This window comes from Argentina silus (assembly GCF_951799395.1).
Source record: "Argentina silus genome assembly, chromosome: 12".
NCBI lineage: Eukaryota > Metazoa > Chordata > Actinopteri > Argentiniformes > Argentinidae > Argentina > Argentina silus.
Window position 1 is genome coordinate 6847413 of NC_139666.1, and position 13289 is coordinate 6860701.

The 13289-nt window shown below is 41.0% G+C and overlaps 1 protein-coding gene across 3 annotated transcripts; it reads right to left on the reverse strand.

Annotated features, from left to right (window-relative positions):
• Nucleotides 1–1114: 1114 nt before the first annotated feature.
• LOC310813494 (guanylate-binding protein 1-like) lies at nucleotides 1115–9230 on the reverse strand. Of its 3 annotated transcripts, XM_083682532.1 has the most exons (12): nucleotides 9105–9179; nucleotides 8337–8398; nucleotides 7303–7502; nucleotides 7077–7204; nucleotides 6471–6580; nucleotides 6128–6321; nucleotides 5641–5901; nucleotides 3420–3700; nucleotides 3071–3283; nucleotides 2728–2830; nucleotides 1849–2042; nucleotides 1115–1640 (listed from the first exon to the last, which is right to left on the reverse strand). In XM_083682532.1, exons 3-12 carry the CDS (start codon nucleotides 7496–7498, stop codon nucleotides 1389–1391), a joined length of 1932 nt encoding a protein of 643 aa, XP_083538658.1. In that variant the 5' UTR covers nucleotides 7499–7502; nucleotides 8337–8398; nucleotides 9105–9179; the 3' UTR covers nucleotides 1115–1388. The 3 variants fall into 3 exon arrangements, with proteins under 3 accessions (XP_083538658.1, XP_083538657.1, XP_083538659.1); XM_083682531.1 differs by lacking the exon at nucleotides 8337–8398 and having other exon boundaries at nucleotides 9105–9230; XM_083682533.1 differs by lacking the exon at nucleotides 8337–8398 and having other exon boundaries at nucleotides 7303–7491; nucleotides 9105–9187.
• Between the last annotated feature and the right edge of the window lie 4059 nt (nucleotides 9231–13289).

Sequence of the window (13289 nt, forward strand, 5' to 3'; positions counted from 1 at the left end):
GTACCCTTTGCAGTTTGGAGCTCCTTATTAAATATGTATGCCATGAAATGAGCAACATTACACATCTCGTTCATACTGAGAAATGGTCACCTGTAGCTCAACCATGTTGTTAACGGCTATAAATGGTTCATTTGCTCTACAGCCCTTTTTCTTTTTCATTATCATCTTCTTTTTTTTTTAATTGGAGAGAGACAGTAGAGATCAATAGGAAGGATGGGTGAGGGAGAGGACATGCAGGATATGTTAATGGACAGAATCGAACCAGGGACCTTGCAAGTTTGAGGGAATTCTCCAGGTACTCATCTGCAGTGATGGGCTGTCTGTCAAGCTGTAGAAGCAGAGTGAAATCTCTGACATCCAGATGAAGGGAAAGGAAGACCTTCATGTACTCATTGGACTTGGCCTCCTCTCCCTTTCCCTTAGTCTTCACCTTGATGTGCTCTGTCAGTTCAGTCATGTAGCTGCAGGGGGCGAAACTTGTCTCTCGTTTCAGACACTTCTCCACCTGCTCTTGTGTGTGTCCCGCCTGTGTGATTGTCTACCCCACCCTTATTGGCTTCACCTGCTCCTCATCATCCTTCTCTGTGTATTTAGTTTGTGAGTTCCCCTGTCTCTGTGCCAGTTCGTCTTTGTACCTTGTGTCAAGTGGTCCAGCGATTTTCCCTACTGTTGAGTATTCCTGGTTATTTTGATCTCTGGTCGTGTTTCTGACTTTGCTTTTTGCCTTCCCCTTTTCGGATTATCTGCCTGACTTTTTGAACTGCCTACTTGTGTACCAAACCCTGCTTTGCCGACCCCCTTCTGGATTATCTACCTACCCATTGACTGCCTACCTGTGTACCAAACCCTGCTTTGCCTACCCCCTTCCTGGATTATCTACCTACCCATTGACTGCCTACCTGTGTACCAAACCTTTTTTGATAGTAAAGACTATTCTATTGGATTTAAGTTTCTGTCTCTGAGTCGTGCATTTGAGTCCTCTACCTAAGTACTCCAGTCATTACATCATCAATCCTATGCTTTTAAATCTGTGTTATAGATGTGATAAGGGAAATCTGCATTTTGTGAAATGTGATCATAGAAAGTAGCTAAATTACATAATAACACATTATTTAATAACACATTTTATTCTAAAGAAAGAAAGCCGTCTCTGTCTGTCAAGAGCTTGATGAAAACAAAGATAATTTTGAAAAAAAAAAATCTTGCTCTATTGATTACTTTTATTGATTACTATTCAGAATCAGGGGGTATATTTCATTCGTTAGTGTGACTAAAAATCTCTTTACAGGCTGTGGTAATAAAGCTGCACAGTCTAGAAAAACAAACACTTCAACAAAGCCTTCATCTTTGTCTTTTCAAACAATGTCAACGTACACGAAAGACACATTTTACCCAAACATCCAATTCCAAACCTTGGGTCCATACTCTATAACTTTGGACGTGGCTAATAGACCGCCCCCAACCACTGTGCCATAACCAGGGACCAACAATGCCCCTGCGCCTGCGACATCCATCCATTTGCAGATGGTCGGCTGTTGGGACTCCTGCTGTTCCTCAATCTCATCTTTGATGTTCTTTATGTTTTCATCCATACCCTTTGCCTTCTTGTCAAAGCCCTCATCCAAGAGGGCCTTCTGCTCCTGAAATCAATAAAAAACAAATACACATTAAATCACCAACTTCCAAAGAATTCCGGAACACTCACCAACTAGAGTGCCGAGTGCTCTATGTGGTATTTACCTAGCAACAATACTTTGATTGGCTACAAAACGAAGCATCATAATTGATGCATTTTTTATTAATAAAGTCACCCTTGGCTCTCTAGAATGTTGTCTCTATACTACATACCGCAAGTTTGGCCTCCAGCAATCGTCGATTCTCCTGTCTGGCGATCTCTCGTTCTTCCTGAATCTTCTCTGCCAGTTGTTTCAAATGCTCTTTATTTGATTTCTCCTGGTCCTCAATGAGCTGTTTCTGGATCAACATCTGTTCCTCTGCCACTCTCCGAGCCTGTTCTGCTGCCTCCCTCTTCACCTTCTCCACTGCAGAGAGAGAGAGAGAGAGAGAGAGAGAGAGAACAGAGAGTATAACAGAGGCAGTTGGTCAAATGAAGAGCTTTTGGTTGACAACACTTGTTCTACTCAAATTTGTAAATTATTATTAAACCCAATTTAAGGTAATAATAATAATTTACAAAATTTACCAAAATACCTTTATGACTAGAACAAGTGTTGTACCTCTTCATAACCAAACAAATATACAAGTATGTACTATGTGAATGCTGCTCTCAGGGAATGTAATTCATTGAGCACTACAGATAGTTCAAAGAAATCTAGTGCTATTTGTATGATATTTCCCATTATTTACATCTAGTTAGTGCATGCAGAAATCACTGATAGCTGTTTTAAAGGAGTACTTTACTTAAAAATCATTTTCAAATATATTTCCCATCAGTCCACCATATGGTCCCAATTATGTGCATTACAGCCTCATAGATATCCTAATGACAAATGTATATTTACTTCCTGGAATAATATCTAAATATACGTTTGTCATCTATGAGGCACACAAAATAATGATATATACAGTACACATACTTTGAGTGAAGTACTCCTTTAATGCTGTCTTAATTGTGGTCAAGGGGCACTTTTTGAGGACGCTTGTTCAAAACTATTCTTATTCAGAAAGAGAAGTGGATATGGGAGGAGGCATCTCTCCATCTCTTACCTTCCCTCTTCTGTTCTTCTTTGCTGAGAGACTCGTCTGCTACCTGGATAGTTTCTCCTACGTTAGCCTTCCTATCCAGATAGTCGCTCAATACCTCCTCACTCTGAAAACACACATTAAAGTGAATGAGCAAACATGAAACTTAGATAGACGTTCACAAATATGAGTTTGTGTCCATTAAAATCAGTAATTCTAAAGATCATGCTGTTAGCCCAATTCTGGCTTAAAGGTTCAGTGAAAAATGATTCCATTTAAATGCATTTTTAATTTTTAATTTAAAAAATAAACTGTAAAAACAGTGATTTTACTATGCACTGAAAATGTTAAATGTCTCCACATATACCATAAATCCTTTGCCTCTCTCAGATTTGAATTGTTGGATCAGCTTCTTGAGGTTTTCACGGTAGTGCTTGTAGCCTCCAGAGCGCATGTAGGAGCCCTGACCCACAGCCTTCTCCAGGGGCCCAAACACACGTGTGATGACAGCTCTGCACACCCTCCGAGACTCCTCAATGTTCTTCTTACACATCTCATTATACTCAGTCCGCAGATGACTCTGTTGAAAAGAAAGGGATTGGAGAGAGAGAGAGACAGAGGGATCAACAGAATAAGAGAAAGGGATAGATTTAAATGGAGAGATAAGGATTTTTTTCTGTCATCTGATAAAGTAGGCCACATAAAGAATACAATACCATGAGCTTCCTCTGCTGATTTTCTCCCTCGTCTTTGAAGCTGAGACTCATGAAGGTCTTGAGAGCTTCTTTCTCCACGGCCCCATGGATATCAGACAGCACATTCTGCGTCGCCGTAGGGAAGGTAACTTTTCTGGCCATCTCTGTCTGGTAGTGCTCCACTGCTTTGGTTACAGCTGTACGATTCTGGATCTTGGCTAGAGCCTCTACCGCACTGTCCAGACAGGGAATCTGGTCACTGCTGATCGCCTTTGTGTACATGACAGCCAGGTTCGCCAACACTGACAGAGACAGAAGACATGATAGACCTTTCACAGCAGCTTGTACATACAACAACATCATCCATCTACGGGTCTGTACTTCTCTTTATCCTGAATTGTGTTATTACCAGTCTTCCAACAATGCTTCAGATTGTAATCACTTATGGTTTGACATCATTCTCTTATAAAATATGAAACAAAGACTTTGGCAATAATTGAAGATGTGCATATGCCCATGAGAACATTTTAGGAATCATATCTTTATTTCTGGACTATCTGCAATTCACTGCAGCCAGTCCTAAAGGAGAGGTGAGATTTCCTCTCACCCAATCATGATTGCGGCTGGGACCAGCGTGCATTTCAAACACGCCCAATCTCCTGCTGGCATGGGAAAGGCATAAAGAGCTTTGGCTCAACTAAAACAATGTTTTTTGTTGTCTTTGTTTTTCTTGAAGAGGCTCTGTCCATACTCTGTTCGAATTGTCCCTTCAAAGAGGGTCCTGAGATTATCCCTTTCAGGATGAGTGATCAGCTCAACTGGAGACGAACGCAGCTTTGTCACGCCTGAGGTTGCTGTCTGGTGACTCTGGTGCCCTCGTCAGGCGGTACGGGGCCAGTGCCCTCCCAATCTATCAGTATTCATTTCACCTGTGTATTCTGTCTCCTGTTTGTTATATAGCCTGTGTGTTCCCCATGTCTTTGTTGGAGATTCTCCCTGTATAGTCTGTGAGTTCCTATTAACCCCGCCTTGATTTGACTTTACGCTGTCCGTCTGAGTATCTCTCCGCACTTGGGTCCTCTGCACTTTCACTTGCTAACACAGCTTGCTCTCTACCTAGGAGAGACCCGACCACGGTACCGTCAGCACAACGAGCTCTACGACTGAAAACATCCAGCAGGGTGTGTTGAAATCAAGCCTTGGAATCTGATGAATTACGTAAATATTGACAACAATGGTTTTCTTCCTCCTTGAACTATTGGCATTGCAATGTTTCTCCAAACCATAACAATTAAGATTGAAGCCATCTTTATTAATCTTTGCAAATTCCTTGTGTGTTTCTTAGCGTAGTAATACAATTCCATCTTTATAAATAAGTGTTGTTTCTCTTGCTTTGACAAATGCTGGCTCTATGAACAATTAAATAACTTACTAAGATAGTTGATAGACATCAAATACCCTTCAGAATATTGAGACTGACTGTTGAAGTAATTATTCTGTAAAAGAACAAATCCAGAGTTTAATTTAGGAATCTCTGCTCGCAATTGTTAGTGGTGCCCTCAGGTCATTACTTCAAATTAATACTGTAATTAATTACCAACAGTATTTAGACCCCTATACCCACTACAGGTCTCGAGAATTACACAATTCCTACTTTAGATCTACAACAATATCTTCAACAACTTCATGCACAACACAATTCTGTGCTCTATACACAAGGTGAATAGCTATGGGTGAAGTGTATGACCCTAATCATGCAAACTAACTGGTGAACGCATGGGAAATTAGTCAGTCAAACATATCCTTGCACTGTATAGATCATGCATAAGAGTAAGGACAAGAAGTAGGCTATCACTTATGGTATTTATATGAATAATACCATGCTCATACTGTAACTATTTATTCTACTATAATGCTACTGTTACTCACATACTGCTATACTGCACTGCTATATTATACTGCTTATATTATTCTATATTACACTGCACTACTACTGATCATATATTGCACTACCTGTAAATACTGTTCATTGCACTTTCTGCTATTTTGCACTTCTGGTTAGACGCTAACTGCATTTCGTTGTCTCTGTACTTGTACTCTGCACAATGACAATAAAGTTGAATCTAATCTAATCTAATCTAATACTGACATCAGTAGTAGAGCAGTGCTTTTGTAAAAGCTGCAGCAACAGTTGAATAGTAAACCAGTGCTTAAGTAAAGGCTGTAGATGCAGGTTACTCACTGCTGCCAGTGACCTCCAGGCCTCCTATCATGGTCTTGGTCTTAGCGCTGGTGTAGATGTAATCACAGAACTCCTTAGACTGCTGGACAAACTTGGGTTCCATTTCTGCATCTGTCAACTCCTCCATTCTTTGCAAGCCCTCAGCAGTGGCTGGACAACGAAACACAAAGCACTTCCTTATCTGAAAGAATTTCCGTAGGCACTCCCGAGGGCGGTTGAATTCCTCAATCTTCTTGTATTGCTTAATCTTCTGGGGGTCTCCTGTTTAATCAGTAAATGAAGCATATAGACATTTGTTGAACTTTCGTAGATGTGAAATGTTCACAAGAAAGTTAAGCGAGGTGAAATCACTGCTATTTCATTAATAAACTATGTTGAGACTGATGTGACTGATATCAACATGTTGTGTCCCACAATCTTGAAGTTTTTTCTTTTGGACAATATGTAAAATGTTTATTTTCATCTGCAAGTCATGATCACACCTCACCTTTCAACAGTTTGAGGGAATGCTCCAGGTACTCATCTGCAGTGATGGGCTGTCCGTCAAGCTGTAGAAGCAGAGTGAAATCTCTGATGGTCCAGGTGAAGGAAGGGAAGACCTTCAGGAACTCATTGGACTTGGCCTCCTCTCCCTTTGCCTTTGTCTTCACATTGATGTGCTCCGTCAGTTCAGTCACGTAGCTGCAGGGGGTGCAGTTCAGGAGGAAAACTTTTTCCAAATGAATAACATACACTAGTACACATATGCAAAAACTCTAACAAAGCTTAATCAATTGATTAAGCTAATACTTATCTGTTAAGGCTTGTCACACACACACACCAAAGGATACTTTATGTTTTCTAAGGCCTTGTTATCAATAGTCCCCATACTGTTGTACACCAGGGCACTACTCAGTAACACAGCCAGGCAGAAGATCCAGGTGTCGTTCTTCTCATCTCCCTGAACAATACAACAACAATAAACAGTCAATGCGATACTGGAGAGGCTGCTGCTATAGCCCACTAAGCTAAAGCCGAGGTATTACCTCAAGGAGCAAAATAATAATAAAATAAAAACTAATTATATCGCAATACTCAACTACATTTATATTTTGCCCTACTATTCCAACTGGGTCATGGCACCAATGTGGTTTAGGTGGTTCAAGGAATGTGTAACAGAGGTGGTTTGGAGACGATGCTCACATGATGAGAAGCCTTGCCTGAGACCTGGACACTTGCATGTGCTCCATGAGCTTACAGTAGGGTTTAGCTTTTGTGGTGTAAAGGGGACACAGGTTCAACACCTATCAGTCACATGTGCATCAAAAGATTGTGTTTGTCCACTGTGTCAGGCTTGTCAAATAAAGATGTCTAAATATTCAAAAGTAATTAAATATGTATTTAAAATACATTAACAGAAATACTGTACTGCCCATCCCTAAAGCCAGTTTTCCTACCTTCATAACATCCCCCAGTCCCTCAGTGTCCAGCAGCACCAGAGTGTGTCCAGGTTTAGATGGGTGAGGCACACACCACATCCAGATACCTTTAGTCTTAGACTCTATAGTGGCTCCCAGGGCAAAACCTAAACACAATGAAACATGACAGAAAATTTGTCTAAAAATAACATTTATTCAATGAAAACTATAGAACAAATAGTAATGTCTCCTTAGACAATCTCACCTTTTTGCTTTAAAGCGAGTTTGTTCATGAGGTAGGATTTGCCGGTGCGATACAGCCCGACCACCGCCACAACCACAACAGGCTGCTGGATCCCTTCCAGAATCGTCACAGATTCAGGGACGACTCTGAGGTTTCCATCATTATCGTTCTCAATCAGACACACTGGTTCCTCCATCCTCACTGTAGAATCTGCCATTACCCTGGCCAGAAAAATCACCACAAACACATGACTACAGGACAGATCTGATTACTGCATGATAACTACAATCAAGTTACACTTACCAAGCACTTTTAGGAACACTATACTAAAACTGGGTCGGGCCTCCCTTTGCTCTCAAAACAGCCTCAATTCTTCATGACATTTATTCCACAAGATGTTGGAAACATTCCTTTCAGATCCTGGTCCATGTTGACATGGTTGCATCGCGGAATTCCTGCAGATTTTTTAGGTGCACTTTCAAGCTGTGAATCTCCCGTTCTACCACATCCCAAAGGTATTCTATTGGATTTAGATCCGGTGACTGGGAAGGCCACTGAAGAACACTGAACTCATTGTCATGTTCATGAAACCAGTTTGAGACGACTTTTGCTTTGTGACATGGTGCATTATCATGCTGGAAGTAGCCATGAGAAGATGGGTAAAGTGTGGCCATGAAGGGATGCACATGGTCAGCAACAACACTCAAATAGGCTGTGGCATTCAAGCGATGATTGATTGGTATTAACGAGCCATAAAGTGTGCCAAGAAAACATTCCCCACACCATTACACCACCTCCACCATGAGAAGGTGTACAGGTGTTCCTAATAAAGTTCTCAGTAAGTGTATTTGGTTAGTTCGTATAATAACTTAATCTGTATCGAAACAGAATTAGTTGTGTATTATTCAATCTGATTCCCTTTGTGGTTTGATAAAAGAAACATATAAAACCGAGAATGAATGAAGCGGAAAGTTGGATGGTTTTACAATGCGACTTTACAGAGCTGTTCCAATACAGAGGTGCTGATGTACCCTCGTACACATGCAGAGACCTACTTTGAAATCACAGACTGTCAGTCGAGCAGGTTGAATTGTTGGAGTCGTTTCGGGTTCTGCTTCTGGCAGTGAAGAACAGGTTGGCACAGTGAAGAACAAGTTGAGTCGCACAACTTTTATAGAGAGCAAAGCGAAAGTGAAAGAAAAATTCCTCAACTGGTTGATGTCGTTTTCAGGACCTGTGACTGTAACTCCAAAAACTATAGTTCAGATGAGTTTGAGTCTAAAGCGATGTCTTAGCAAATGTTTTTGGCTATTTACTCCGGCCATACACCTCAAAGTGTATCTGCACTGCGTAAGACACACATAATGGACTCTACACAAAATATCTTCCAAGGCTAAAGATGATTTTTACAACCACTGTTCTCGACAACACTTCTAGTACACATATCAACGATGTTTCAACCATGAGGAGTGTCGTACGAACAATTATTGGCACTTTTAACTGTGTCCCAACAGTTAAAAGTGCTACCTCTAGATTGCATAGGGAACACATAATGGTCTGTACACAAAATATGTCATTATGTGCCAATAATTGTTCATATGACACCCCTCAGGGCTATCCGTAGCCTCCACTGGAGAGATGCATGAGGAATGCGCCTGTCCTCCGATTATTATTAAATCTGATTCCCTTTGTGGTTTGATAAAAGAAACATATAAAACCGAGAATGAATGAGGCGGAAAGTTGGATGGTTTTACAATGCGACTTTACAGAGCTGTTCCAATACAGAGGTGCTGATGTTCCTTCGTACACATGCAGAGACCTACCTTGAAATCACAGACTGTCAGTCGAGCAGGTTGAATTGTTGGAGTCGTTTCGGGTTCTGCTTCTGGCAGTGAAGAACAGGTTGGCACAGTGAAGAACAGGTTGGCACAGTGAAGAACAGGTTGAGTCGCACAACTTTTATAGAGAACAAAGCGAAAGTGAAAGAAAAATTCCTCAACTGGTAGATGTCGTTTTCAGGACATGTGACTGTAACTCCAAAAACTATAGTTCAGATGAGTTTGAGTCTAAAGCGATGTCTTAGCAAATGTTTTTGGCTATTTACTCCGGCCATACACCTCAAAGTGTATCTGCATTGCGTAAGACACACATAATGGACTCTACACAAAATATCTTCCAAGGCTTGTAATGGAAAAACCAGTATGTGTAATAATAATAATAGATTATGATCATTGATTGTGTTAGCATATATTCCTTTACTAATTGTATTGTGTGATTCTTTCTTTCAAGTAGTACTAGAACATTCCAAATGTTAACCCTCTAAACCAGGGGTGTCAAACTCATTTTCACCCCGGGCCACAATCAGCATCATGGTTGCCCTCAAAGGGCCGGTTGTAACTGTAAGACTGTATACATGTTACTTCTCCTTAACATATTGTAACAAATAACTGTCAGCATTTGATTATTATTTATTCAAGTGTACAAATATTGTACATGCATTTACATAAATGTAAAAATATATGTAAGCACATTGCACTGTTATTATAACATAAATCCCTTTAATTTATCAGGTTAAGAAACCCACATTACTCCATCAATCAAAGATCAAACTTTTCAAGTGAATAACAAAGACAAATATGATTAAACAAGTTATTACAAATCAACTTTTTTTTAAACTTTTTTTGTCACAGTTGAGAAGGGCAGAACTATGGTAGAACAAATAATTATGAGCTGCTAAAAAATGTGGGACATGTGTGGTATTTAACAAAAACAAATAGCTGCAGACAGCCTTACAGAGGGCATACATCCAACTAATGAGTGTACTCCTTCATCACCGACACTGCCTCGTAACACAGAAGACATATCGGTTTTTTCTCCTTGAAGCAAAAACATGTATTCGCCTTCCCACCTTTCATTAAATTGCCTTCCCTCTGCATCGACTTTTCTCTTCTTGGACATTTTGGGATTATTTGTAGATCTTTTTCATATCCATCACCGGTTTAGTCAAACGCCGAAATGCGATCTAGCGGCAGGATCCCGTCATTTCGCGGGTCACAAATTTGACATGCATTGTGGGAGATGTAGTTTATCGTCACTGTACGCTGTAAAGCAGCGTAGACTTTTATTTTAAGACAATTATGTACTTTTTAAGCTCTCGCGGGCACATAAAATGAGTTGACCGTGACATGATCCTGTGGCACCCTGGGGGGTATCCTGTGCAAGCCTCCTAATCCATTGGGACCAGTAAATTTGGGCTCCTGCCCCAAGATACGACCCTATGACCAGGCCAGAGGGCAGTTACCCGGTCAACAGATGGCAATCCCTAATTTAGTGTGACATTATATTTTTGATAATTGACCAACCTCCCCAAATTAGTGACAGGAGCAGTTGAGAAAACACATTAGTGTCTTCTCAAAAGTTCAGACTGTCCCTAAGAGATAAAAACGTAAGACTTCTAACTACAGGACCATTGTGTAATGGAAAAACCAGTATGTGTACTAACAACAGATTATGATCATTTATTGTGTTAGAATACATTCTTTTACTAATTGTACTGTGTGATTCTTTCTTTCAGGTAGTACTAGAACATTCCAGATGTTAACCTCCTAATTCATAAAGTGACCTTCAGCATACTAGAAACATATGTGCTTAAACTTCCTAACGCATTTGTAGTATAGTAGAATGTACTCCCGCCGCCTTTATCTCCCTGGTGCCAGGCGGGAAGGAACAGCCTAGCTAGCGGATGTAAAATAAGACATTTTTTGTGTGACATTGTATTTACGGCCTGTAAAGGAGTGGTCATCAACTCAACGTCAAACTGTCTAAAACTTGCGATGGTAACATTTGAGAAAACACATCTGTTTTCTCCAAGTCCAGAATGTTCCTAGCAGATAGAGATGTAAGACTTATAACTGTGGGACCATAGGAGCAAAGTCTCACTGAAATCGTTCTTGTGGTAAATCCCCTATACAAAGATTTCCACCACAATTGTTCTCCAGAGCTGCCCCCAGGATATTATCTAGGACTGCTGGAGATCATGCCACCTGTTTTCAAGGTTGTATATTGATATATGCCCATGTGAAAACCCCGCCTCACGATCGGACCATCTGAAGGGTATAAAGTATGTGCTGTAACTTGTATCGGGGCTCTCTGTTCGTACGGTGCAGAGTGCTATGCTTGCAACCATTATTAAAACCTACTAAACAGATATTGTGTTTGTGCATTTTTGCAAAGTCTCACTGAAATCGTTCTTGTGGTAAATCCCCTAGACAAAGATTTCCACCACAATTTGGGGGCTCGTGTCCGGGATCCTCATTTGGCTTGACGCTGGAGGTTTCTTTTCTCAAAGGTTAAACCGCGCGGCTGGACGATTGCATCCTCCAGAACGTCTGAATACCTCCCCGAACGTGAGACATCGTAATCGAGGCACAACAGGGTGAGAAGCACAGACACCTGCCTGGGAGGACGGATACTTCCAGAGGATAGCCAATACAGGATCATATCAAATTGATTTCAGGTGAGAACACGATACCTGTAGAAATCCTAAATTGGATTTAGGTGATTTGAACCAGGGGTTAAAATCCATCCTGCCAGTAAGAGTCTGGAGGACACGTATGTTCTGCTGGTGAAAGTCCAGAGAACGGGTAATTAAGAGTGCCTGATTACGGGTTGACGAACCCGTTACGCCTATCACGTGGATAGAAGTCTGGTAATATATTGGCCACTAAGTCTCGGTTGGGTTAAGTGTGTTTGATTAGGAGCGAGGACGATGACTACCGCACACCTATCTCTGGTCTCATGGACAGAATAGTAAAGGCCTATCCATTACGGATGGACATATCAAAGGTAGCCTTAATTACCCAGAAGGACAACGAAGGATGGGAGGACTACTATCTTCGCAAGCGAGAGGCGTTCATCGCCCATGGTGTCTGTCAAGATAGAGCCCGTGACAAGGCAATTTTATTTTATTTACTTTCGTTTTGCTTTCTATATAAGTTGTGTGGCTCAACCTCTTCTGTTCGTACGGTGCAGAGTGCTATGCTTGCAACCATTATTAAAACCTACTAAACAGATATTGTGTTTGTGCATTTTTGCAAAGTCTCACTGAAATCGTTCTTGTGGTAAATCCCCTAGACAAAGATTTCCACCACAATTTGGGGGCTCGTGTCCGGGATCCTCATTTGGCTTGACGCTGGAGGTTTCTTTTCTCAAAGGTTAAACCGCGCGGCTGGACGATTGCATCCTCCAGAACGTCTGAATACCTCCCCGAACGTGAGACATCGTAATCGAGGCACAACAGGGTGAGAAGCACAGACACCTGCCTGGGAGGACGGATACTTCCAGAGGATAGCCAATACAGGATCATATCAAATTGATTTCAGGTGAGAACACGATACCTGTAGAAATCCTAAATTGGATTTAGGTGATTTGAACCAGGGGTTAAAATCCATCCTGCCAGTAAGAGTCTGGAGGACACGTATGTTCTGCTGGTGAAAGTCCAGAGAACGGGTAATTAAGAGTGCCTGATTACGGGTTGACGAACCCGTTACGCCTATCACGTGGATAGAAGTCTGGTAATATATTGGCCACTAAGTCTCGGTTGGGTTAAGTGTGTTTGATTAGAATAATCTGTGTGTACGTTTTTTGTTTGTCTAACTGTTTTATCTGTTCTATCCTAGGAATATTGATCCAATTTGTGAAAATATAACTCATTTTTGGTATGTCTCTTATGTCACTGAAATTAAGGCTTTGACCATTGAGTTCACCAGCACAGAGAATTATTTTCTTGAAAGAGATAGCAGTTTTTACTTTCAGTGGAGCGTGCCCTCCTCCATCATAAATCTCTAGAATTTGTAATCAGATCCTTTTTGCTTTGGTTGGAAGTCACCTTGAGGTATTGGAGGACGCATTTGATACTGGTATAGACACAGTTTGTGAAGATGTCACTAGAGACGGTATTAAACAGCTGGTATTTGGTAGTGAAAAGCTCTGATACTTTGGTGAACATC

Bases quoted from the DNA above. Each gene is read 5' to 3' on its own strand.
- LOC310813494 (XM_083682531.1), bottom strand. From the start codon at position 7,498: ATGGCAGATTCTACAGTGAGGATGGAGGAACCAGTGTGTCTGATTGAG. The intron at 6,581-7,076 runs GTAGGAAAACTG...TGTATTGTTCAG, and splicing joins GACTGGGGGATGTTATGAAG to GGAGATGAGAAGAACGACAC. The intron at 6,322-6,470 runs GTATCCTTTGGT...CACCCCCTGCAG, and splicing joins AAGGCCTTAGAAAACATAAA to CTACGTGACTGAACTGACGG.